This window comes from Meriones unguiculatus, chromosome 4, assembly GCF_030254825.1.
Source record: "Meriones unguiculatus strain TT.TT164.6M chromosome 4, Bangor_MerUng_6.1, whole genome shotgun sequence".
Taxonomy (NCBI): domain Eukaryota; kingdom Metazoa; phylum Chordata; class Mammalia; order Rodentia; family Muridae; genus Meriones; species Meriones unguiculatus.
This window is the reverse complement of record NC_083352.1, coordinates 141,115,186-141,142,584: the sequence shown is the minus strand read 5'-3', so window position 1 is coordinate 141,142,584 and position 27,399 is coordinate 141,115,186. Positions and strand designations below refer to the sequence as shown.

General features: G+C 38.3%; 1 protein-coding gene across 1 annotated transcript in view; it reads left to right on the top strand.

The window, feature by feature from the left end:
* The window catches only part of Ankef1 (ankyrin repeat and EF-hand domain containing 1), a 29,404-nt gene extending 3,987 nt beyond the window's left edge, over positions 1–25,417 (top strand). Inside the window, exons 3-12 of the mRNA XM_021664752.2 lie at positions 1,351–1,742; positions 6,934–7,133; positions 8,106–8,255; positions 8,783–8,906; positions 13,026–13,848; positions 15,113–15,339; positions 17,009–17,169; positions 18,071–18,208; positions 19,048–19,267; positions 25,204–25,417. Of these exons, the coding sequence (XP_021520427.1) occupies positions 1,397–1,742; positions 6,934–7,133; positions 8,106–8,255; positions 8,783–8,906; positions 13,026–13,848; positions 15,113–15,339; positions 17,009–17,169; positions 18,071–18,208; positions 19,048–19,206 (2,328 nt within the window). The 5' untranslated portion in view covers positions 1,351–1,396 and the 3' untranslated portion in view covers positions 19,207–19,267; positions 25,204–25,417. The remainder of the gene's footprint in view (positions 1–1,350; positions 1,743–6,933; positions 7,134–8,105; positions 8,256–8,782; positions 8,907–13,025; positions 13,849–15,112; positions 15,340–17,008; positions 17,170–18,070; positions 18,209–19,047; positions 19,268–25,203) is intronic.
* Positions 25,418–27,399: the final 1,982 nt, after the last annotated feature.

Sequence of the window (27,399 nt, the reverse complement as noted above, 5' to 3'; positions counted from 1 at the left end):
ACAGACTAACCTCTGTTCTAGGGGCAGACGGACAGCCTCGTTAAAACTGCTTAGAGAGTTGATTCCTCATATGATAATAAGAGGGTTTTTTTTTTTCCAGGAAAAATACAAGCAAACTGAGCATATCTATAATCAGGGCGTATGATTCATCCAAGTGATTATGTGATTATCTTTCTATAAAAATTATAAGGAAATTACATATTAAAGTACCCAATTTAGCATTGATACTATTTATGAAAAATTTAGTTGTGTCTACTCAATATAGCTGCCTTAACCTCAAGATGATGTAAGAATCGTCTCTCCGGTAGGGGTCTTTGCAAGCATCATAATGGTAGCAAAATGATCTGAGTGAGGCAAAACGAAACTCAGGTCAGCAGGATTTAGGTGGTGCTGGGTCAAAAAATGAGGAGTCTGACACTAGGGCAATTTATTTTAGGCATATTTAAATTCAGCACAATTTTAGAAAAAAACAATTCCTGGTAACAACAGTAATCCCAATCCCATCTGCACAATAAAGTTAAGGCATGACAACATCAAAACTCTTTTGCAAAGTACATGTAACCTCTACCATAAAAAAAGTTCTCTAGTTTAAAAGGCTTAGGATTTGCTGTGGTCTCTGCCTGAGATAGCGTAGAGGTCAGCAGGTCACAAAGTACACATTACATCTCTCCTAAGGATGGGTTCTGTTGACTAAGAAACAAAGCTTAAAGATAAGATCTAAGGAGAGAAGAATCTGGAATAAACATTCTGGGAGATTTGGGTGACATGAAGGCTGGCTACAAAGGTCCCCAGATTATTAACAACATCCACCCCCAACCTTCTGGGTGGAAAGTCGTTGTTCATTTCCTCCTTTGAGGAGACAGCCCTGCATGATTAAAACTGCTGGTTTCTCTAGTGCTTATCTGTGAGCACTCCTGCCTTCTACACTGTCTCACCTTTGCTGTCTCACACAACCCAGTTTTTCATGTTCTTAAGTAACATGTCTAAACCATGAACATACTTCAATGTAGGGAAATATGTGGTATAGGCCACAGGTGGAAACACATACCCTCATGTTGGCAACCTTCTTCATTGAAAATGTAAATGCTATAGCAACAAGGAAAAGTTAAATTTGATTACAAGGGTACCACTATATTAATTAATTAATAATTAATAAATTAATTTTCCTGGAAAAAATTGAAATATTTTAATGTTATATCAGCTTAATATTTTAAGTTATATACAATATTTTCTGAAATAGTTGCACTAAATTATGTTTATTTTAAATTTTTTTGAGCTTAAAAATATTTTAACTTGATAAAAATAACAGTAATGTTAACCTTACCTTGTTTTCCCTTTTTTGCTCTATAGTTTTTGTCTTAGTCCAGAAAGCATTGTAAAGAAGTGAGTATCAAACATGGCCTTAGCAGACAAGAGGCTTGAGAACTTACAGATCTACAAAGTTCTTCAGTGTGTTCGCAACAAAGACAAGAAGCAGATAGAGAAGCTGATCAAACTTGGATACCCCGAGCTAATCAACTTCACTGAACCTATTGACGGACTGAGTGCTCTCCACTTAGCCTCAATTTCCAATGACATTGACATGGTTAGCTTTCTCCTTGGACTTGGCGCTCACCCTGATGTGCAAGACCGCACGGGCTGTACTCCAACCATGAGAGCTGCAGAGCTGGGCCATGAGTTGTCAATGGAAATTTTAGCCAAAGCCAAAGCTGACATGACGATAGTTGATAATGAAGGAAAAGGTAAAACTCCAGCGTCCAGAAAAATATACTCACTTTGTAGCCAGAAAGCAAGAAAGTGGCGTTTTGTTTGTTTGTTTGCTTCCCAGCCTTAGAAGCAAATTAAGACCTTAAGTAAAAGATTGAATTCCACTGCTGCACCCAAATATATAACCTCCTTATAATATAAAACAGTTTAGGAATATTGTGGGGAAAAAAGTTCTGAAAGCCCACTCATGTAAAAACAACTAGATTGATCTGTATTTGATAGTGTTTTTCTTTTCCTTATCTTTTTTTTTTTTTTTTTTTTTGAGTCTGGGTCTTAGCTCAGGCTAGTCTTGAATCCCCTTGGCATGAAGCTTCCAGATAGTATGACCTCTGGCTTGTTAGATGCTTTCAAGTGCAGACAGCTTTTAACTTTACACATGCAGACATTATAATAACCAATGGTGAAGGATAATATCTTATTTACAAAGAAGCCTTCCTTAAGTTGTAGAATATGGTAGGGTTAGACTTAGGGCTCCAGATGGATTTTGTCCTCTGTGGTTCCAAGGTTAATATGGGAAGGACTGAATTTGAAAGGCTGAGAAAACTAAGGTAAATTTTGCTTAAACCTCAATTTTGTAAGATCAGTTTTAATATATTTGGAAATATATCTTGAAATATTACACATGGCTGTTGAGAATTATTGCATGTGTAATTCTGGTGACAGGCTATCAGTCTCAAAAACATGGTCTGGGGATTTTTGCCTACTTGAGTTAGTTGAGTTAGATCAGAGTTGAGACAGGCTCACGAAAATTAATAAAATAATTACAAACACACTCAATATAAAATGGCAGATTGAATCAGTTGTCCCAGAGGATTGCCATACCTACAAAGTCACTGACACTAACCTTTGAAGAAATGAATCTCATTTTATATTGTTAGTATCTTCTGACAGAAGGAAAAGCTATTCTCTAACTCACTACCAACTTGCTATTTGATATATGGCATGCACTAGAACCACATAACAAAATAAACATAAGATGCATTTAGAGGTCAAATATGATTTAAAAATTTAAACACTGAAAACACAGCTTTTTAATTTTTTTTACAATTTATTCATTTTATATCCTGATTATAGCCTCTTCCCTCATCTCCTCCTGGTCCCACTCTCCCCCCCCCCCCACCCATCCCCTTCCCATAGTCCACTGAAAGGGAGAGTCCTCCTCCCCTACCATCTGACCCTAGCTTATCAAGTCTTAGCAGGACTGCCTGGATCCTCTTCCTTTATGGCCTGCCAAGGCTCTATCACCAGGGGGAAGTACCAAAAGAGCAGGCAAGGTAGTTCATAACAGAGACAGCCCCTGCTCCCCTTACTAGGGAACCCACATGGAGACTGAGCTGCCTATCAGTTACATCTGAGCAGGGGGTCTAGGTCCTCTCCATACATGGTCCTTCGTTGATGCATCAGTCTCCATGCAGGCTTTGTTGGTTTCCTTGTGGAGCTCCTGCAGCACAGATTTCTATCAGACCTTCAAAGAAGAGCTAATATCAATACTCTTCAAACTATTCCACAAATAGAAACAGAAGGAACATTGACAATTTTATCAGGCCACAGTCACCTTGATACCTAAACCTCACTAAGACCCAACAAAGAGAATTTCAGATCAATGCCCCGTATGAACATTGACGCAAAAATACTCAATAAAAAAACTCAAAGGGAAAACATAGCTTTTAAGCTTCACATAATGGCTGGGCATGGAGACTCACACCTGTATTCCAAACACCAGGGAAGCAGAATCAAAAGGGTCTACAGAATGAGGTTCTGTAACCTCATTTAATTGTGTAATCCAGGGTTACACAATGAAAACCTATCAACCTCAACGCTTCATAGAATGCCATTATCTGAGGTGTTTTCCCATGAACTATAGAATCATTGAGATGTTAAAAGTGGTACATGCAAAGTTGGTCCTACTATTGAATTCATTAGGCAGCCACTGAATAAAACAAATTGAAGCATTGTTCCTGCTGGGACAAAGTCAAAATATTTTAAAATGTTTATTTGGCCATGAAGCAGTTTTTCCACATGGCATCAAACATACTTTAAGTATATAGAGTAAACTCTGAAAAACACTGTAATAAAAGGTTTACTTTCTTAAATTGGAACCAATATTTAAATAAAACAATATTTCAAAATGAGACATTATATAGCATAAAAATCTAAAAATGTAAAGATTAAAAACAAAATTAACAAGATCAAGTAAATATTTGCAACAAATGCAACAGCCATATGGCTAATATTTACCCTCATTCAGATTACTATTAAGCTAATAAAGATCTGAGAAGTATGAACATATGGAAAAATCAATATAAGTCGCATGGGAGAAACAAAATAGGAAGTAAAATAAATGCAATGTGTTTTTCACACATAACCTTGTTAATTGGTTCATGGTTAACACAAGGCCCCTGTCTTTTTCCCTTGGAGGGAACCCCATTTGGCTTGCACAGCCTCAGCTGGGGGCCAGCATTTTGCTTTTCCTAGGATCCTCCCTGACATTGACATCCTGTTTCCCTACTGACGGCATTTTTTTCCTACAGCACAAGAAAACATGGAGCATTTAAATGGGTCATTAAAAGGATGTGACATGCTGTAGGCTTTGTACTATGAGTTACAAAAGCCGTCATTACAAAATACGCACTTTGCAAGCACCTTAGGGCTTTTAAAATAAACTTGGTCTTGTATTACATTCAGAGTTCGATTTGCTTTGGTTCTCTGCTTTGCCATTTTGGTCAGCTTATTTTTGAGATTATAATGTATTTACAGTATTTCTCCCCTCCCTCTCCTCCTCCCAAACCTGCCCATTTATCCTTCTCCATTCTTTTTCAAACTCATGGCTTCTTTCTTTACTAGTTAATTGCATGCATGTGTGTATACATATATTCTTAAATATAGCCTTTCTTGGATCATAGAATGTTAACTTCTTGTATGTATGTTTTCAGAGCTGACCAGTTGGCACTGGACACCCAATTGGTGTGATCTTCTCTGGGGAGGACCACCTTGCCTGGTCCCAGCATTACTCAGTTGCCTATGTCTATCTGTACCTAGAATTCCTCCAGCAATTTAGCTTTGGTTCTATGTTGAAGAGATTGCAGAGACTCTTACTTACACTTTCACCTATTGTTAGACTAGTGTTTCAGATGAAGTAGGTTAGCCTGCTCATTTCCACTTCTCATACTGATTTCCTTTATGCTTAGTCGTATGTGTGTGTGTGTGTGTGCTGATTCTGTATATAATTTTTTCTGTTTTCTTTCTCCCTGGTGTTATAAAGTCCTTTTTAAAAAGATCTTATTTGCAATGTCGCCATTGAAAGTCTTGGTTTTCCGCATTAGATGGGAGTTAAGTTTCTGCTCATCAGACACTTCTTCACCTGGCTTTACCTCATGTTCATAGTTGTTTTTTTTTAATTCTTTATTAATTTATTCACTTTGTATCCCCCCTGTGGTTCCCTCCCGCCTCCCCTCCCAGTCCCTCCTTTCCTCCCTTCTGTATGCATGCCCCTCCCCAAGTCCACTGATAGGGGAGGTCTTCTTTTCCTTCCTTCTGATCCAAGTCAATTAGGTCTCATCAGGAGTGGCTGCAGTGTCTTCTCCTGTGGCCTGGTAATGCTGCTTCCCCCTCAGGGGGAGGTAACTAAAGAGCAGGCCAATCAGTTCATGTCAGAGACAGTCCCTGTTCCCATTACTATGGAACCCACTTGGATACTGAACTGCCATGGGCTACATCTGTGCAGGGGTCTTAGGTTATCTCCATGCATAGTCCTTGGTTGGAGTATCAGTCTCAGGAAAGACCCCTGAGCTCAGATTTTTTGGTTCTGTTGCTCTCCTTGTGGAGTTCCAGTCCTCTCCAGATCTTCTGTTTCTCACTTCTTTCATAAGATTTTCTGCACTCTGCCTAAAGATTGGCCATACTTCTCAGCATCTGCATAGTTCTTAAAGCATGGTTTTCTGAGGCAGTGTTCTCTTTGGATTTTCAGATTCAGGTTTTTCTTTCGCAAAGTTGTTATTGTACTTGTGTAATTTTTCTTTTGTGTTTTGCCTTTTGTTATTGAAATATGTGTGGAGGCAACTTTGTGTGGAGGCTTCTCTCAGTCAAGTCTTAACTTCTGTAATTTTCCTCTGTCTCTCGACTCCCGGTGATGCAGGCTCTGGTCTTCCTTTGTCTGCTTCTAATTTGACTTTCAATCTTTAATGTTTTTTATTTTTTAGCTCCTGTTGGCTCAATTCTTTTTCTTGCTGTTTGTCTTCTATTCTCTTTGGTCCTTTTTTTACATTTTTATTATTGAATGGGTTATATTTAGTTTCTTTGCTAATATAAGAAACAGACCAGCCAATCATCTTTATTTACGTGGTCTTTTGAGAATATTCTTTTACCTGCCTCTTATTATCTATTTACCTATCTTTTTTGTAGTATCTTTTTCATAGGTCACATGTTTCTTTCAGGCTGTTTGTTTTTGAATGAAGCCTCTTTGAGGGAAAACTTATTACAAAGTCATTTTGGAGTTTAACTTTTATTTACACACAACTTGCTTAGCACCATCTTTGTTAGAACTGTAATAATATCTGGTATATAATATATTTTTGGCACAGAATACGTTGATGTAGAGCATGTTATAGTCCCAAGTGTGAAGACTGAGCATTTTCCTCTGTTGGGTGGATCAAAGTGATTTACCAAAATGACAGAGCAGATTTGATTTTTCTTCTTACTGCTATGAAATCGAGAGACTGCACCCTATAAACATGGATTCAAATGGGGATCAGGATACCCAAGGAACTTTCTGGCACACACAGCCCTGAAGATTTGAAGGGTCAGATCATGCACACACACACACACACACACACACACACAGAGAGAGAGAGAGAGAGAGAGAGAGAGACAGAGAGAGAGATTTAATTTTTTTCTTTTTCTTTTTGAGATTTTAATTCAATTTAATTACAATGTTTTTCCTTTCCCTTTTCTTCTTTCAAACTCTCTCCTATCCCATTTCCCACTCTTCTTCAAATTCATGGCCTCTTTTTCATTAGTTATTAGTGTATGCATATATGTATCTGTATATGTTTACATATTCCTAAATACAACCTGTTGAGTCCATAAGATGTTATTTATATCTGTATTTTCAGACTGGCCATTTGGCACTAGATAAGGACTACTCACTGTGGAACTCTTTTCCTGCAGGTGTTTTGTTTTACTGCATTTTGCCCACCAAGAGGCATTATCGATGCGCACTGATTGCCTTAGAACATGGTGCAGATGTCAACAACACCACATTTGATGGGAAACCAGTGTTCATCAGAGCTTGTGAGGAAGCACATGATGTGAAGGATATGTGCCTGACATTTTTGGAGAAAGGAGCCAATCCTAATTCTATCTGCACAGTATGACTACCCCTGTGATTAATATTTCTTTATTCTACCATACTACACAGTCAAGTAGTTGGGGTATTTTGTTGTCACTTTTTTCCCTTTTGTTTTTTGTTGTTTGTTTGTTTGTTTTTCACACTTAATCATGGTAAAATAGGGGCCAAGCATGGTGGCACATGCCTTTGGTTCAGCACTTGAGAGGCAGAAGCAAGCAGGTCTCTGTGAGTTCAAGGCCACCCTGCTCTACACATGCTAAGCCAGCGAGGGCTACATAGTGAGACCCCATCTCAAAACAAAAGAAGGAAAAAGGCATGCTTGGACGAGGGAGAAGACATGGTAAAATTGTCCTGTTAGCTCATTGATTGCTTATCTCTAATCAAAGTGCTGAAGATGATACACATTCATTGTCTTTACATTGCTGCTATTCTATACTTTATTTGCAATTTTGTTTGGAAATTGTCTTTATTATTCATGTTGTTAGAATATCATTATAGCAAGTGGAAACAGTATCCCTGGCACCTAACAAATAATATCTCCATAGAAAGAAAATTCTGTTGCCTCTTATATGTATTTTTTGACTCCTCTTTTCAACTGGCTAATATGGGGTTTTCAGTTTTGTAATGATCATTTCCAGACATTTAGAAATAGATTTTCTTCTCATTAGAAAATGAATGCTACCTATGTTTAGCATACTACTCCTCTCTCCTTTTCATTTTATACTCTGCTTTCTTTGTAGACACATACATGTTTGCATGACTTTCTTACAGGGGTATTCAGAACAACCTTGATTTCAGGCAATATAATTTCATTTCAGATAGTCACACAATGCTAACTGAATGCTTTCTTTTCTGAAAGTGAAACCAATAAAATGTAGATCATTAAACTTCTTAGCATAAAGCATAAAGCTACCAAAGAATTCAACCCTTGTTGAATTGACCATGGTTTTGCATTAAAGTGTAAACAACATTTGATCTGTTTTGTGTCCAGGCCACAGGGCGCACAGCTTTGATGGAATCAGCAAGAGAAGGGGTGGTGGAACTAGTTCGAGGCATATTGGAAAGAGGAGGTGAAGTGAACACATTTGACTATGAAAGACTCCACGCTGCTCATTTTGCTGCCAAAGGAGGCTTTTTTGATGTAATAATTGTTCTTTACTTTAAATTTGACTGTTAAAGCTTTATTCTTTTTTTTTCCTTTTCATATAAGTTATTTTCTAAGTTACTTATGTTGTTTTATCTTTATTTTCCCAAATATAAAACTTTAACTCTGACCACGTATCCTGACTCTTTACCATTTTTATTTATTTGCTAACTTTTCTATATATTTGCTAAGTTAGTCACTGAACATTACTGGTAATGTTTTTTATGTAGTTGACTGTGATACAAAAATCCTGCCACTTGTGACTATGCTATGTAATGCCTCTGATAGCTACTGAAATCTTCAAGTCTCATATGATCTACTTATGGGGAGGAAAATGTCATCACATTCTCACCTCCTTGCTTGTTGTGTGCCTTGTGATGCTCCTGAACATTCTGACCCCTTAGGGAACATTTTGAATTTTCAACATCCACATGTGGTAATAGACAAAAGATTGGCTAGCACAGGTCTGGCTGCCAGTCTTCTAGCAAATGGCCATTCCTATTTTCCTCTTGTTCATTTTGCAGATATTGAAGCTGCTGTTTGCCTACAATAGTGACTTTGGGTTAATCGGCATGAACGGGAACACACCACTTCACTATGCTGCCATGGGTGGCTTTGCGGATTGCTGCAAATACATAGCTCAGCGAGGTAAAACTGATGATAGTTTTGTTTAATGTGTTTATGGGCTACCCGTGCCATAAATGATTAGAGAATTCAGGCTTCTTACCTATCATCTACTTAGTTTTCAGTTACAATCTTCACACAATGTAGGCTGAAAATTGAATTTGTTTTTTTATGCAGTTGTTCACTGAATTATAAATCTAGTAATAAGAAGAATTAAAACCTAAGTCAAGTGAATTTGATTTTCACGTGTTAACTAAATATTAAAATGTTTATAATTGACAAATATTCTTATTTTAGGATTCCCAACATCGATCTCAAGAAAGACAAACCATGAAAATAATTTTATCTTACCTTTTTACTTCCTTTTTAAAATACATGTCAAATTAAAAATAGATTTCTGGGTGATTTGTAGTTACAAAGAAGATACTTTATGGGAAACGAAATGAAAAGATGTATGAAAATATGATATATAAACAACACTTATTTTGTAGATTTTCTTGCAGCATAGGAACATATGTTATCTAGTGCTCACCATAGCTTAGAAAATTTGTTACAATAAAATACAAACTAGCTAAATTAAACAACACTGATGTCTCCTTGTCAGTTACTCACTATTGAGTGTACTCCAAAGTTTAATTCCAGTAGAATGTATTTGCACTTTGTGGAATTTTGGGTTTTTCTTTTTTGTCTAGTTTATGAAAAATTGAAAAAAAATTTATACAATTGTATAGTAAAACAGTGTTTTCTGTTTCTGCCCCCCACAAATAAATTTTAGAACCATTAATATGTATGATTAGCAGGCCCATTTGACTAATAATATTGATCTGGTTTTACTTTTATAAGCTCATACTCCTCCCAATAGTAAACTGTTTTAACAAATAAGAAGACTATTTCATATGCACTGTTTTGCCCAGCAAACTATCTAATTAGTCTTATTTTTAAATCTGTCACTATCAACATTTTATTCTGATATTTCATTTAACAATGTAAATTTCTAAATGTTTAATCTCTTAAGGCCAGGTCAGTCTTCATCATCTTTAATATGTTTAACGATTTCTTGCTGAGACAAATGTCATCACATGTGTACTCTACTGATGGTGTGCCCTAGAATAAAACACTGGGATGCTTCCCTGGGAAGCAAAGGATGGAAACCTGAATTATGCACAAAGGCCTGACCTAGTGATATAGAGACAATACATCTTCCTGGATGAATCCTAAAATGTTTTCCTAAAACAAATGTCTGACTATGCTCTGAGAGCTGAGGAGTGTTTGGAAGTACCACCAGACAAGATTAGAGGGAATACCAGTCTTTTAACCACCAAAAGGTTTCCTTATTAGGAGGACAAGCTAAAGTGGGTTTAAAATCTCTTAGCTCCTAGTTCTGGGGTGAGCACAAAAGAACTGGCTTGAGAGGTGTCGTGGGTTTAAGATTCCAGACAAAGCAAAATAATTACTCCAAAGCAGCAGGATGTCTGTGGCATTACCATGCCATGGAATTCCTCCTGGGGCCTTCCTGAGTCACTTTCCAAGTAAATGACTGTTCTTAAAACTGTCTAGTTTAAAACTTTCAAAACTTCCGTTTTTACATACTCCCATTAGGGTTTTTTTCCTTTTTTTATTTTTATTAATTACAGTTTATTCACTTTGTATCCCAGCTGTAGTCCTCTCCCACATCCCCTCCCAACACCACCTTCCCTCCTCTTCTCCTATGCCCCTCCCCAAGTCCCGTGATAGGGGAGGTCCTCCTCCCCTTCCATCTCACCCTAGTCTATCAGCTCTCATCAAGACAGGCTTCTTTGTCTTCCTCTGTGGACTGGTAAGGCTACTTCCCCCTCAGTTGGAGGTAATCAAAAAGCCAGCTCATGAGTTCATGTCAGAGATGGTCCTGTCCCTGTTCCTATTATTGGGGAACCCTCTTGGACACTGAGCTGCCATGGGCTACTTCTGTGTAGGGGTTCTAAGTTATCTCCATGCATGGTCCTTGTTTGGAGTATCAGTCTCAGAAAAGACTCCTGTGCCCAGATTTTTTTATTCTGTTGCTCTCCTGTGGAGCTCCTTGTTCCCTTCAGGTCTTTCAATTGCCCCCTTCTTTCTTAAGATTCCCTGCACTCTGCCCAAAATTTGGCTATGAATATCAGCATATGTTTTGATACCCTACTGGGTAGAATCTTTCAGAGGCCCTCTGTGATAGGCTCCTGTTCTGTTCCCTGTTTTCTCCCTCTTCTGATGTCCATCTCGTTTGCCTTTCTGAATGAAGATTGAGCATCTTACCCAGGGTCCTACTTCATGATTGGCTTCCTTACGTGTACAGATTTTAGTATGATTATCCTATATTATATGTCTAATATCCACTTATAAGTGAGTATGTACGACATGTGTCTTTCTGCTTCTGGGATACCTCACTCATGATGATCTTTTCTAGTTCCCACAATTTGCCTGCAAATTTCATGATTTCTTCGTTTTTAATTGCTGAGTAGTATTCCATTATGTAAATGTACCACAGTTTCTGTATCCATTCCTCAACTGAGGGACATCCGGGTTGTTTCCACTGTCATCAGAACAAAATGGCAGCCGACAGACTGGGAAAGGATCTTCACCAACCCTCTATCTGACAGAGGGCTAATATCTAGAGTATATAAAGAACTTAAGAAGTTAAACAGCAAAAAATCAAGTAATCCAATTTAAAAATGAGGTACAGAGCTAAACAGAGAATTCTCAATAGAGGAACATTGAATGGCAGAGAAACACTTAAAGAAATGCTCAACATCCTTAGTCATCAGGGAAATGTAAATCAAAATGACCCTAAGATTTCACCTTACACCCATCAGAATGGCTAAGATCAGAAACGTAAGTGACAACACATTCTGGAGAGGATGCGGAGAAGAGCAACCCTTCTCCATTGCCAGCAGGAATGTAAACTTTTCCAATCACTTTGGAAATCTATCTGGCACTTTCTCAGACAACTAGGAATAGTACTACCTTAAGATCCAGCTATACCACTCCTAGGTATATATATCCAAAAGATGCTCAAGTATACAACAAGGACATTTGCTCAACCGTGTTCATATCAACTTTATTTGTAATAGCCATTATGTTTCTTAATTTCTACTAAGATAACCTTCGTATAAATATAAATTTTTGACAATTCTAATAAAGAACGAACTGAAGACCATTGTTGATCATTTCATTGTCTTTTCCCCCTTTTGGGGGGGGCGGAGGGTTGATTATATTTCTGGGTGTCTTCTCTTCTCCCCAACACATAAAAGAAGAACCCTGATGTCTGACAAAGCTAGCATATCACTGTCATCTTTTTTTTCTAAGAAATAAAGATAAGTGTTCCCACAGAGCCACCCGTAGGTTTCTATTATGTCATGTTGTCAAAACAGCTCCCCAGCCCTCCTCTAGATTAAAAACCAGAAAGAAGTCATCATAGATGGAATTATTTATACAATCTCAAGACACATTATAGCCTTCTTGGTAGTAATAAGCATTCCCTGATAGTTAATCATGCTCAGATATTTTAATTTTTTTATTTTAAGTAAGGAATTAAAATAATGAATTTTGATATTGATCTTATATGCAAACACTGAAATGTTCAACTTTTATTAAATTAGTTTTTCACCTGTTTTCCCCATGATTCTTACCACAAAACAGCAAATTAGGATAGATTATCTTCAGTTAATGGAGAAAACATGAAATATTGTTTCATCATGTAAAAGGCTTTGTATTGAAAAAGAAGCAGGCATCCTGATGTATTCTGAACTGATGGAGTCCTGTGCAAGCTGTTTGGATCAGGAAACTTCTTACTGAACTCTAGGGTACCTTCCCTTTTTCCCTGTTAGCATCATCTCCCAGCAAAAATCCCATTGAAATTTATTTCAAACATCTACATTTTATCTAAGTTGTCTATGATCAGATACATATTGTAAACTTGTCCCTCAGAATGTACTCAAGTGAAGCTCTCAGGAAAATAAATTGCTCTTTTGGTAATTACAAATGGCTGTGTTCTTTATACAACAATTTTAAGAACAAAACTTCTGACTAACTACATGAAGTCAAGAAAACAGTTGCGAGTGTCATTTTGTGGGGCCAAGCAGATAACTTTGGCACATTCTTAACAGTGATGCTCTTCTTTTTTTTTAGGATGTGACCTGAAATGGAAAAATTTGGAACATAAAACACCTCGAGCTTTGGCAAAAGAGGGAGGTTTCAAAGCTGCCAGCAAAGAAATACGTCGAGCAGAGCGGACTGCGGCTAAACTTGCCAAGCCAGGAGTCAAAAATCCTAACCCAATCTGGGCCCTCAGGCTGCATGACTGGTCTCTGGAGCATGAGACTGTACTTCGGGAAGCCTTTTCCTTCGTGGACAGGGGCGATGGCGTAGTCAGCAAAGATGACTTCGTGGGGACCCTGGAAGAAAGACAAGACTATGCCACCTCGGATCAGCTGCTTTCCATCGCTCAAATGCACGAAAAAAGCCGGGGAGGTGGGGTCAACATTAACGAGTTCTTTAAGGGAACCAAATACTTAAGCAAGTCTTATGTCTTGGGATCTTTCGGGCCTAAGAAAAAGAAAAAGGGATTGGGCAAAAAGCCAAAGAAAGGCAGGTTTGTTCTTCCTCTCCCCATCTGCACCATTCCTGAGATGGCCTTTCCTCGGAGGCCGGACGGGGGCCCGCCCTACTACATGATAGAGACTTACCAGAACCTCACAGACTACACCAGGTTCAACCGGGATCATCCGCCAGAGCACCCCATCCAGGACGATTCGGGGTGGTACGTCGATGATCCAGGGAAGGTCTTCGAAAATATTAATTTTATCACCAAGGCGGGAGACCTGGCCTCTCTGAAAAAGGCCTTTGAAGCAGGAATACCAGTGGATATGAAGGACCGTACTTACAAGACACCCCTCATGACAGCGTGCGCCACCGGCAACATGGATGCCGTCAAGTTTCTTCTTGAAAAGGGGTATGCTTTCAGATTTAGGGCTTTGTTGTGGCCCCACCCTCACCCCCGCAATGGACAGCCCAAATGCCTGGACAAGAGGGTTGCAGGCAAGGGGAGACATGGGATAGTGAGTGCTGAGACCCACCAAGATGATCACAAAGTGGAGGTGAAGAGTTTTCATTCTGGGGTGATTTCTTCTCGTTGCCTTCTCTTGCTTCTTGCTAGGGACTGGGCAGTTAGGTTTTGCCATAGGGTCATACTGGATGGTGCCATAGTGTGGAGTCACCTTTTAACCTACCTCATCTTTTATGGAGGGCCACAACGAATACAAGTAGGACAGCTGCCACAGTGACAAACTGTGGCAAACCTACCTCTCCATTTCCCACCACCCATCTCCAGACAGAAGAGACCACCTTGCTTCATTACAAAGATCTTTAATGCATGGTCTTTTCTATTATCTCTTAAAGCTAAAACGATTGGTTTGTTTAATTGCTGCTTCTGTCACAGTTATATAACTGGAAGCAAGTTTCTGACTACTACTATGCCTCGGTTTCCCCAAGAGTGCAATCGACTCTAATAGGACCTAGATACAAATTCTAAAATGAATAATTAAGTTAAAATATGTAATGCTCTTATGAGCACAATTATTACAAATACTTCAGAAAAGAAAGACATTTAATGTTATTACAGTGTTTCATGTCAAAGACTCATTTGCATATTATCAAAAGACAAAGTAAAAAATAACTTGAGTAGTGAAGTTCTAATGAGGACTAAAACTTTAAATATAATACATTACAGTGTTTAGGTTTAAAAATAATGAACATTCATTCAAATTTCAGAACATGCAGAGAAAGTAGACACAAAGTGGAATAATGTACATTTTATCTTTTTGCCCAGCTTTTATCTTCATTGAAATAGATTTAGAATTTTCCATGACTTTAACCTTTGCAAGAAAGGAAACCCTTAGCACCTAAATAACTCTTAAAGCTACTATATATTAAATATATATTGTATATATATATACATATATATGTATGTATGTATACACACACACACATATGCACAAAGGAAGTTAAGGCTGCCCAATAATGCAAAACACAAAACAAAAGAAAAAATATTTGGGGCATATGAAAACATAAGAAAATTTACACAGTTTACTTTCCTCACAGCTCTTCTGATTGATTAAATTAATAAGAGTAAAACTGTCTGAAATTCTTTCAGATTTTCGGTTCCAATGTTTGAAACAACTAAAATTCTTAATTAGAGTATCTGTCTTGTTATACAGGGCAAATGTCAATGCAACAGATAATTTTCTGTGGACTCCACTTCATTTTGCATGCCATGCTGGCCAGCAGGACATTGTTGAGCTTCTTGTTAAATCTGGAGCTGTAATAGATGCAACATCTATCAACAACTCTACTCCGTTAAGTAGAGCCATTGAAAGCTGTAGACTGGATACTGTAAAATACCTACTTGACATTGGCGCCAAATTCCAGATTGAAAATAGAAGAGGTATGCATTTGTGTTACTGATGGTTGCAGCAAGAAAGGGGGATTGATTTTAAATAGAAAATCTGTCAGTTTTGTTCTTGTAGAGACATGGTTTCCTTGGAACTTATAGAAACTTAAGCCTTCATTAAGTATTAAGAAAGTTATATCTGATACCTAGAATTTTCAAATCATTGATATAAAAACTCAGCTCTTCATGTTTGCAATCTTTGTGGACTGACATTTTTTTCAAAGTTAAGTTTTTTTTAAAAGCCTCCTAAAACAGAAGGAACCATGAACCACAAGCCCAAATGTTTTATTATTACTACTATTATTATTATTATTGTTGTTGTTATTATTCATTAAGTTCAAATGACAGAAAGTTTTCTATTACATTGCTGTAAGTTCCTTTTTCCTAATCCTTACTGTATGCGTTAATTGGATGATTACAAAAGAATATCTTAGTACCATGCATATTGTATATGTACCAAAATAACAGACATATATTGGTAATTCACATGTCTAAACATATATAATATAAAATCAGTGTATTTATATATACACAAAGTAAACTTAGAATACTATTATTAATTAAATAATTTCCAGTGCATACAAAAGTTTATCTCTGGTGGCAAAATTAGCATATTTGAAGCTCCTTATAGTTTTTAATTTTTTATGTTATAATATAGTTACATGATTTCCCTTTCCTTTTCCTACTCTAAAACTGTCCATGTACTCCCCTCACTTTGTTCTTTTTCAAATTTGTGATCTCTTTTTCTTTAATCGTTGTTAAACACACACAGACATTTCTAAACAAATACAACCTGCTCAGTCTGTATAATGTTACTTGTATATATGTTTCAGAGATGAGCATATAGTATTGGAAAACTAACTGGTGTGCCTTGCCCTGGGGAAGACTATTTCTCCCACCCTCAGAATTCCTGTAGTTCTTTGTGTAGGTTCGAGGCTCCTACTTTCCCTGCCCAAATATCACAATTGCTATTGGCCTTGTTCATGTACTTCTAAACATTTGATTTCTGCAGTAGTTTCATGTTGTTAGTTCTTAACGGAGACCATTTTGCAGGTCATGCTTAGTCACCACTAATGCCCTTATTTTAATAACTGGCCATTTAAAGACTGTAAACCTTGATTTTTCTCTTAAAAATTGGACAAATGTCTCACTTGGGTCTTTATAGCGCTAAGATACATGCTGTAACGCTGTTCAGAGGTGTCTTTTTCTTAATTGGAACTCATACTGCCTTTGGCATGGTACCTGAATCACAGGTAGTATGTCGTTGGTTATGTTGCATTGGTTTAGTAGGGCCTGGTGATGTTGGCGGTAAAATAATGTCTGACAAGAGCACTTCTGAGCATTTCCCAGGCCATTTGAAATTCATCACAAAATAGATATGTGTGAGGGACAGGGGTGGGGGGAAGACAACCAATTTAATATTAAAATGTAATTTAATATTTCTCGCTACATTTAAGATACATAGTTAAAAGATTTAAGAAAGAATTTGTATTAGTAAATGGCTCTTGGAGTGCTGGAACTCAGTAGTGAGATCCTTCTGGAGAATTTCTATCGTGCTCCGTGAATTCACACCACCATATGCTAACATGCTGATTTTTTTCTACATGGTTTATCATTAGATTGCTTAATTGTAACTTTCAATTTATGTTTTTGTTTGAAACAGGGCATACTGCCATGGATATTGCGAGGGCATATGCTGATTACAGAATAATTGATATGATAAAAGAAAAGTTAGATAACCTGCCTAAACCAATAGATAATCAAAAACTGAAAGGCAAGCTTCCTAAACTGAAGACTGAAGGCACGGATGTTAAGAAAGAAGAGGTAAAAACAAAAAGAAGCTTGACTATCAAATAGTAATGGGAAATCCATAAAGTCTCAGGGTGGCAGTGGCCTTAGGTTATAACATTGCACAACACGGGAAGAGGGCATGCCGTGTGCACCTCTGACAGTAGTTATGTAGATATACCTAGCAAGAAAATTACTAGTTATATAGATATACCTAGCAAGAGAATTACCAGTACTGAAGACTACTAAATATTCATTGTAAACAGAGTCCACATGAAATACAAATGAGTCACTCAATTATAAGGATATTGAAAAAAAACTGGTATTGAATTTGCATGTACATGTTCCTGAATTATACAGATTCACTGATACACCCCAAACAGAGAGGGAAGACGATGAAGAAGACATTGCTGTTAGTAAGGATGCCCCAAGTGCATTTCCAAGCTGGAAGTTTCTTTGGGGGAGCAGATGGTTCACTGAAGATCCTTGTATAAGGCAGAAAAAAAATCAATGAGAGTCAAGAAATAAAACCCCTAATGCCATCACATTGGAGGCTGGGGAATGTCGACAGCAGGGAATGAGCTGGGTAAAGAAAGTGGGCGGAAGGGATCAAGTCCCAGGCACGAACTAACTGTAGCAATTGCATCTCCTACTAGAGACACCATCGTTTTACCAGGAGTCCGTCGTGTAAATAGCTATAGCTCAGAGATAGAGATATTGAAAACTCATGTTAACTGTCTCTGATATGACTAAGTGACTCTCAGAAAGGCAAGCTAAGCATCGCTCCATATCTGCAGTTATAGTATTTATAACATTCTATCATATCTCAAATTTTAGCACTTTCCTTCTTTCAACATTTCAAAGTAAAATCTAGACAAAAGGATATTAATGAATGCTTAATTTTAGCAATTTATACTTTTAAAAATATTTTTTTCAGGAAACTCTGTCATCGATTTATGCTGTACCAGCAATAACAGAGGAAAAGAAACCACACAAGGACAATGTGGTTTACCTCAATTCCCTGATTACCAGTGGTTACACTAAGAAAGTTGATATCACATTTATCCCACCAAGGGTAAGTGTCTAGGGGATAGCCTCTGTAACAGCACAGCGCTGTTCTCATATGCTGACTACACTGATCGTCTGTGTCCATCTTCCACAGTTACTGCTTGAGTGGTCCCCTGGCTATGCTCTGCCACATTCATCTCAGAAGACCACCTTTTAATTACCAACATCTCTTCCATTTCTTACTATTTCTATGCTAGTACTTACATTCTCCTCATAAGACTGCAGTGGTCTTTGGCTAATGGCATCCCTTATAGCCATTCAGTCATCATATTCTATTTTTGGTATTATAACTTTTCAAACCCCCTACTCCTTACAAATACTTATGGAATCTTCATGCCACCAAGGCTGAACAAACTCTTTAGTATCCTAGAATATTTTCCCTTAAATAGGTAAAGGAGAAAGGGGAAAGGAGTTATCTTTCCAGTACCCATCCAGCCATGCTTTCTGCCTTCTGTTACAAAAATAATTTGACTTTTACATTAGAAATAAGGGACTTCCTAATTTTTTGATCTTGCATTTTGATATCATGGAACTAATAGCAGTTGGCCCAGAGGTAACTAGAGAAGGAACTAAAGAGCATTTCATGATCTCTGTTCCTAGGTGGGCCTCACGAGAAATAGTGATGTCCACACAACCGCTGAGGTGATAATATAGCGGAAAACAGTAACATGCACTTCCAATGTATACTTGGTAGTTCCGGTTGACTATGGGAAGTTTTCTCAGGTTGGAGATGTGATTCATGCATAGAGTACTCAGCTAGCATGTGCATAGTTAAAAATATGTATGAGGGTAAAAATCACTGGCCATAATTATAACAACTGCCTTGATTTTGGCTGTTTCTTTAAGATTTGGAGTCCTGAAGCCACAACAGCAGAGCTGATCAGGAAGAGGGAAATGCGGAGGGAGAGGTTCACATACGAGGTGGACTTTGAAGACTTCATGATGCCTTTCCAAAAGTACATCACGGAGAAAGCTCAAGCAATGGAGGCATCCCTCAGAAACTAAGTCACAGCAGTTGCCTCCTGGGATAAGTGCTCTGTGGTCCAGAGTCCAGAGTTGGGAAAAAGTACGTATTTCCATCAAAGGCAAAGCACTCTATCCATGAAGACTTTGTTTCTAAAGATCAGTTTTTGCTATCACAGCTGTAAATATCCTGAGTTGTATCAGACACCCTTTCGTTTTGCGGTGATGGCAGGTGACCCATATAAATGCCCAACCTTCATTAAAAGTGTAGTAGGCCACGTGGCAGTTTTAAATATCGTCAAAAATTTACTAGATGTGCACCATTACGTTTATTAAAGAGAATTCTAGTACACATTCAAGGCCCGGGATCAAGCCCAGAATCAGATTTTAAAGTGAAAACCAACAATATTGGTTTGAAAGTACAAATCTGTAAAGAAAAAAAGAAAAAGAAAAACTTTTCAAGAGTGGGTATAAGTAGCACATACCTATAATTTCAGCACTGTTGAGGCAGAAGATTGCAACCTACATTGCAATCTTGGTTTGGGCGAGGCTATATAACAAGACCCTATCCCCCCAAAAAAAAGAAATAATGCTGAGAACATACCTAAGTGGTAGGTAATTCACCTAACATAGGCATGGGCATGGGCATGGACATGGGCTGGTTTCTAGCACTACAACAAACACAACAAAATAAACACAGTAGAAAGTGATGGAAACATAACATATGATAGAACCCCTAGAGGTGAGAGTTTATTCCTCAAACATAATTGTAAAGGTGCCTCAGATACCTTGGGCCAGGTAAACTTTGGACACTGTACATGCCACTGTTTCCCTCTACTTTGATATTGTAGAGCTCTTGCATCTGACTTCCAGATGCCAGAGAACTCAGTCTTGAGTAGCAGTTACAACTCCTGGAAGCAACTCACAGATAGTGACTAAAGAACATTGGACTCCCTCACCTTCTGCTTGGATGACTGAAGTGCATATTCTTGCTGGACCATAGCACTAGAGAGTTAGATAGAGTTGAGGTCTATCATGTCAATGTCTTGACTGTATTGCTTCCTCAAACCACCTAACTCTGTTTCTAGGTAGCTTCTATAAGGGTCCCAACTAAGACGAAAAGCCATGAGAATACACTGAGCTATGGTTCTAAAAATCTTTAACAAATGCTTTGAAGATGAATTCCCTTATCTTCTGGTTACTATAAAATAAACATTTCTCTAGTTTGGAGAAACTGAAACTAAGGGGCCATTTAAATAGTCTTCTTATAAAAATTGATAATTTGAGCAAAATTTCCAAATATTAGAAAGTGATGTGAGAATGGATAGAGACATCACATCCCAGTAATATGTTTGAAGAGAGAAAATCAAAGAATAAAGATAAATTCAAGAAATCCAGCATCAAGAACTAATTTAAAAAAATGGGAGAATGGGAGCTTAATATAAAACCTTCTAGGTACCCACTGGTATTTAAACTTAAAGCCTGCTCCCTATTTTGGAAAGAATAAATATCAGGGATGTGATGAAGATATGGGACCAATAAAATAGTGGATGGATGGATGGATGGATGGATGGATGGATGGATGGATGGATATTACCTACTTTGTCTCACTGGGACCAAAATATCTGTCAGAACAACTTTAGTAAAGAAAGGTTTATTTTTGGCTCATGGTTTGAAAGGGAATAGTCTATTATGGAAGCTGTTGAATCTCTGCCTCTGGTGGTGGGAGTACGGCAAGGCTTGTCAAGAATCAGGAAATAACTTCAAAAACTGCCCCTCAGAAAACTTCTTCTTTGAGCGAAGCCACAGTTGCAGAGGGTCTATAACCTCCCCAAAATGGTGCTACCAGCTAAGGACTAAGTGTTAATTAAACACATGAACTTGGGAGGGGTTGGGTGCATTTCATATTCAAGTAAATACATAAATGATGGATGCATGGGTGGGAGGATGGATGGGTGGATGGGTGAGGAGGGTAGGGATAGAGAGATGGCTGGATGGATAGATGAATGGATGGGTGGGTGGGTGGATGGGATGATAAGGGACTGGTTTGCAAAAGAGTGAGTGCTTGTTGGACAAGTTTCTAAGTATATAATACAGCCATGAGATATGTCAGCTAGAGACTCTTGATCAGGAACACTCCATGAAATTCACAGGAGTAATTTCTTTCTCATCAACACCTCAGTTGTTTCTACCCCTAAATACTTTTGTACTACTTCCTGAGATATGTGAAAATTCTTTTATATACCACTATTTCAACTGCCAAATTTTGTACTGCTGTCAGAGCAGTGTTAGGATATTTTCATCAGGAAGTCAATGTATAAAGGAACTATCTAAAAAACTTCTTTTCAAACTACTACTACTACTCAAAGTAATAAAGTTTACAGCAAAAGAAAAACCCAGGTTGGAAGATGCATTCAGTACTGTATGTCTTTAGTGCCTTTTAGCTTAGAACTGCCTTCCTTCGTTGTTGTTATTTTATTAATATTGCTAGTTAAGAAGACAGGACAGACATTTTGCAAATATCCCTTAATTTTGTCATATTATTTCCCCAAGAACAAATTCAAACGCTATGTTTGAGGCAGCAATACCAGAAATGTGACATGGCACATTCTTTAGTACTACTTTAACCAGAAGTTAGAATTTGGGAAGCTTATACCACACATCAGCATGTGTCTTCTATAGTGGAGGCCCTCACACCGCAAGCAAGTATTCTCTTCTGGTTGTACTTACAAGCATCTTAAGGAGTATCTTTGAAAGTATGCAAATTTTCTTTCAATGAATTTATCAACGAATGCTAATATTCCTAACTAATGCCTTCTGGTAAAAGTGCTACAGTGACAATAACATATTTTGTTGTCATCTTTCTGTGTCTTATCTGTCTTTTTTCTGATGGTCAGTGCTTTCTCTTCTACCTTAATTTTGGTAATTTAGCCAGTGTGTGCTCACACATTCATTTCCTACACAATAGGCTCTAGCTGTGGAGACACCTATGAACACAAGGGGGTTATTTATTTGTCATAAAATTACTCTTCTATCATGAGCTTTTGCAGCAGGGAAAAGACAAGCAAACTTATTCCAGATTCCTTTTCCAGGGAAGTTTTACAGCCCTAAAGGCAATGAAAAGACCACTTGTACCAGTGTAGATAAACACTATCAGAAGCTTTCTATCTCCTGATCATCTTCTTGAAATCCCAATTTTCCAAACAAGTTGATTTTGTATTTCTTGAGTATCCTTTCTCCTCTCCTTTACCTATTTCTTAATTTGCTTTTTAAATATCTATGTACATTATCTTAAATGTACACAGTTGTGAAGTATAACATGATATAGATGTATTAACAAATCTCAAATTATTTAACTGGAGAAATGGCTCAGTGATTAAGAGAGCTTGTTGCTCTTGCAGAGATCTTGAGTTCCATTTCCAGCATCCTTTCTCTGACTGCTCACAGCTGCCTGTAACTCTTGTTCCAGGAGATCCACATCTGTCTTCTGGCCTCCAAAGGCACTACATACACATGGCATATTTACATTCATGCAGGTGAAATACTCATATACAGGAATCTTTTAATTAAAAAAAACCTTAAGTTCTAATGCCCCTTTGAGCCACTTACCACAATGGGGCAATACGTATATGCACTTATAAATAAACTTTATTTTTCTGCTATTAATCTACCTTTCTTTAGTCTTACTCACAAGCTCCAGGTGCTGAACCTAAAGCAGAAGAAGAAATGGTTCCTCTCTATATTAGCCTTTACTAACATCATTTGCTTAGCCTGACTCTCAGAGTATCCCTTGTTCTGTCAGCAGAAACCATTAAAACTCAACCTCTAACAAAACAAAAAAAAAAAAAGATGTCTACTGAAGTATCTATAGGATCCTCTGTTTCTTGAATGTGCAGGAAATGCTTATTCATTCAGACATGTTTTATTGGCCAAGTACCAGTAGCCACTGAGTCTGTTTCATCATTTGTGAAGAAGGAATAATAGTTATGTGGCCATAACCAGCAGCCTCACAGGGACCAGCCAGATGTGTTAACACCTTCACAGCCACAAGCCCTGTTTCCATGTAAAACTGGTACTCAGTTGTACTTTATTGGCAACCATCAAGCAGAACGGAGAGCCAAAGTAGGCAGAGGGAAGACGACCAGACCTGTAAAGCAACACAATGAAAGTTTGCTGACACACATTCACCTCTGCTGAATTTAAAACTTTTAATTATTAGTTTAAGTGACTTAAACATGTACATATTTATCTAGCTTAATTTCTAGTAATCAGACATAGGAAAATAATACTTGCTGTAAGATATGAGTTCTAGTTCTAATAGTGGCTGTTTCAGTGGATAGTGGCCCAAGGGTTTACTTTTTTTTTTTTTTTTTTTAGGGTTTACATTTTTTGTTTTCAGAAGTTAACTTCCTCTAGTATCTAAATAGTTGTGTAGTGTAAAGTATTCATGGAAACAGAAGCTGAGATAAGATCTCTCATGCAAGTAATTTGTAGAGGGAAAGTTCTCAGAGAAAGGACAAAATGAAACAGGAGAACTATAGATATGAGATCAAGAAGGAACTGGCTTCGGTCTGCCACATGTGACACTGTGGAGGATGCATTGTACTAAGAGAGATCTTACTTAGGAAAGCGGCTGGGCTGCTACATCCAGCAAAAGACACTAGCTAGCTCCTGGTCAAGAGAGAAACCTCACAATATTCATCAGCTGGCTGGGTGATAAGGGTCTCCTATCATGCAACGTGTGAGAGTCAGTTTTAATCATCACCTTTATTGGTTAAGAAGGGCCTAATGAATCAACTAGAGCACGCACACCTTCTGTACATATGTGAGACCCTTTCCTGAGCCAACTAAGCTATTAGAGCTCTGAATGGTTTAGATAATTGGCAGATTCAAATTTTGAATAAATTCTTGGGAGGCAATTGGAAGGTGGTTATTGAGAACATGTCCCTGAATATCATATCTAGCCATGAGACCTTACCATTTTCAATTCCCTCTGATTCCAGTCCAATGACAAAGATGCTACTGTGCCACATGCCCTCATACCCTGTAACCACAGTATTGAGCCTCACACCCAGCCCTGGATCTTGGTGCCACAGGAGACTCAAGATCCTCCAGAGAGGGAGGGAGCTGTAAGCCTCCACTCTCATCAGCTGAGCACAGGGTAGGCTAGCTGGCAGAGGAAACCCAGGATAGGTACCAGTAACTTCTGCTACAAATGATATGCTTTGGAATGAAAAATTTTAGGGCAAAGGTATAAAAGGTAATTCTTTGAGGTCATTTTGCATACCATGCTTTCTCTTTCAAATGAATTTCATTTCACCAATTTGTCTTATTCATCTTTAAAAATAAAACTAAAGAATGAACAAGGACAGCAATATAAACCCATTTGGCAGCTATTAAGAAGGAAAAAGCAATTCACAAATCCCACTGCTAGTTTGTTTCTCTAAACCTGAATATTATTAGACATTTAAAACAATGTCTTCCCTATGTTCTGGGATAGATAACATCTATGAGGTACAAATGAACTGTCTCCAGTAAAGTTTATATTCAGCAACTTACATGGAATTTTCAACTTAAGAAATGCAATGTGGTGCCACAAGTGATGCCCAAGAGACACACTGAACTCAGATCTTTTATTCAGGGAGGGTGGAATAAAAGAGAAAAGAGGGAAGCTGGGATACCTTCTACACTGAGACACTAATTTCAAGCTAAAAGCCAAGTGGACTTTGGTATTTTAATCATATCCATAGACTGTATCATTTTTGTGGATTTGTGTTTGTTTAACTATGGCTCCTGGAGGAAATTTACAATGAGAGTAAATGGGACACATGTAGATCAAAGAAGCAAGATAACATCCTCAGAGCCTTTGGTAATTACTACGTCAAGACATGTCTGGCTAACAAGGAAGAACTAAACATTCTGTTGGCATTCTGGAAGGCAGTAGAGATTTCTTTTATCCTGAGTAAACCATTAGTGTGTTTGATGCCTATGTATTTATTCAAGATTACTAATGGTGATGTTTCCCTTTTGTCTTCACAGGTAAGACATTGAAGAGGAACTGATACACAAATCTGATCCCCCTAGATTTTAGTGATTTGCCTGATGATTTGAAATACTCCTCTGTTTCTCTGAAACTGAGATAGAATTATGTTCTTTTTTTCCTGGGGCTTCAGTATCAAGCTCTGGCCTAAGGAACTGGGAAGTGAAAAATACTTTCCTCATAGGAATTAAGGAAATCAATACATAAAATAAAATGAGCAATACACAAAGTATTGTGGATAAGTCTCAATGATCTCCAGCCAAAGCAACACTGCATAGCTAAAGAGTCAGCCAGAGGTGGATTTATTAGCAGCAGACATTACAGGAGAGGCCAGGCACCACCATGCATCCCTAGAAAATGTCCCAGGTAAAGACCTCTACATGTCTCACATGTGCACAGTCCTACAATAGGATCTAAACGTTCCAAACTGTCAAAGGCCAGTGTTGTCATAATGTTGAGTCAACAAGCAGCCCTAAGTCTGCACACATTGAACTTTATTCATTTCCATTGCATATGCTTATTTAGGGCTGGTAATGGAATCCCTAAGCATTTTCCTTGCCCTTTCCTGTGGTACAGCAAAAGGAAAAACTAATTCAATTGTAACTCCCAGGTTTCTTCAGGTTTCAGGACAGTTTGAGAAAGTGGAGATCTGGTATGAGACAGAAGGTAGAGGGAGGTGTGGAGAAGCCAGGATATTCTTCCCTCTTTGCCTTCCGTAGTACCCCGGGCAATAGCTGTGTATATCTGTCTTTTCAGCTTGATCATAACAATCCTGTCACACTTCTTCTAGATGGTCCATCCCCTGTGCTCCATTATCTCAACCTATTCATCCTGTCCTGGCTCAAGGAGATAATACCAGTGGCCCTTGTTCTTATCGACTCTGGGGAACTTGGTGATGCCCATTGCCTCCCAAGTCCCTTCTGCATAACCATACACACTTGCTTACACTCTCCTTTCAGAGGAGCCCAAAGGGTTTCCCTTTCCATGATGGGATCATGGTTCACTAAGCAACAAACACTGGTGTGCCAAGAAGCAATGGATAGCAAAACTAGACTTGGCTACTACCCCAATATTAAATATTATTTTAATGCTTAAAATAGTTTGGAATGTGTATTTGTATAAGGATTAATATAGATGAAACAGTTGACACTACAGGATAGAGCACAAACATCCATAAAGCAGTATGAGATTTTTTAATTTTATTTATTATATTTATTACAATTTATTCACTTTGTATCCCAGATGTAGTCCCCTCAGTCATCTACTCACAAGCTCACCCTTCCTCCCTCTTCTCCTCCCATAGCCCTCCCCCAGTCCACTGATAGGGGAAGCCTTCCTCCCCTTTCATCTGACCCTAGCCTATCAGGTTTCATCAGGACCGGCTGCAGTGTCCTCCTCTGTGGCCTGGCAAGGCTGTCCCCCCCCCCTCAGGAGGAGGCAATCAAAGAGCCAGCCACTGTGTTCATGTCAGAGACAGGCCCTGTTCCCCTTACCAGGGAAAACCTCTTGGACACTGAGCTGCCATGGGCTACATCTGTGCAAGAGTTATAGGTTATATCCATGCATGGTCCTTGATTGGAGTATCAGTCTCAGAAAAGACCCCTGTGCCCAGATTTTTTGCTTCTGCTCCCCTCCTTGTGGAGCTCCTGTCCCTTCCAGGTCTTTCTATCTCCCCTTCTTTTATTAAGATTTCCTGAACTCTGCCCAAAGTTTGGCTATGAGCCTCAGCATCTGCTTTAATACCATGCTGGGTAGATTCTTTCAGAGGCCCTCTGGGGTAGGCACCTGTCCTGTTCCCTCTTTTCTCCCTTTCCCAATGTCCATCGGGAGTGAGGACTGATCATCTTACCCAGGGTCATGCTCCTTGCTCATGAGGTTTCTTCATGAGGTTGTTAATATAAAAGCCCAAGCCTGGCCCTACCGAGTTTCTCTCTGGCTTTCTGCCTGGCAATCTGACCCTCCACTTATAACTGAGTATATACCATGTGTGTCTTTCTGCTTCTGGGATACCTCACTGAGGATCATCTTTTCCATTTCCCACCATTTGCCTGCAAATTTCATGATTTCCTTGTTTTTAATTGCTGAGTAGAATCCCATTGTGTAATTGTAATTACATTTGTAATTGTAATTACAAATCCCATTGTGTAATTTCTTCATCCATTCCTCTATTGAGGGACATCTGGGTTGTTTCCAGA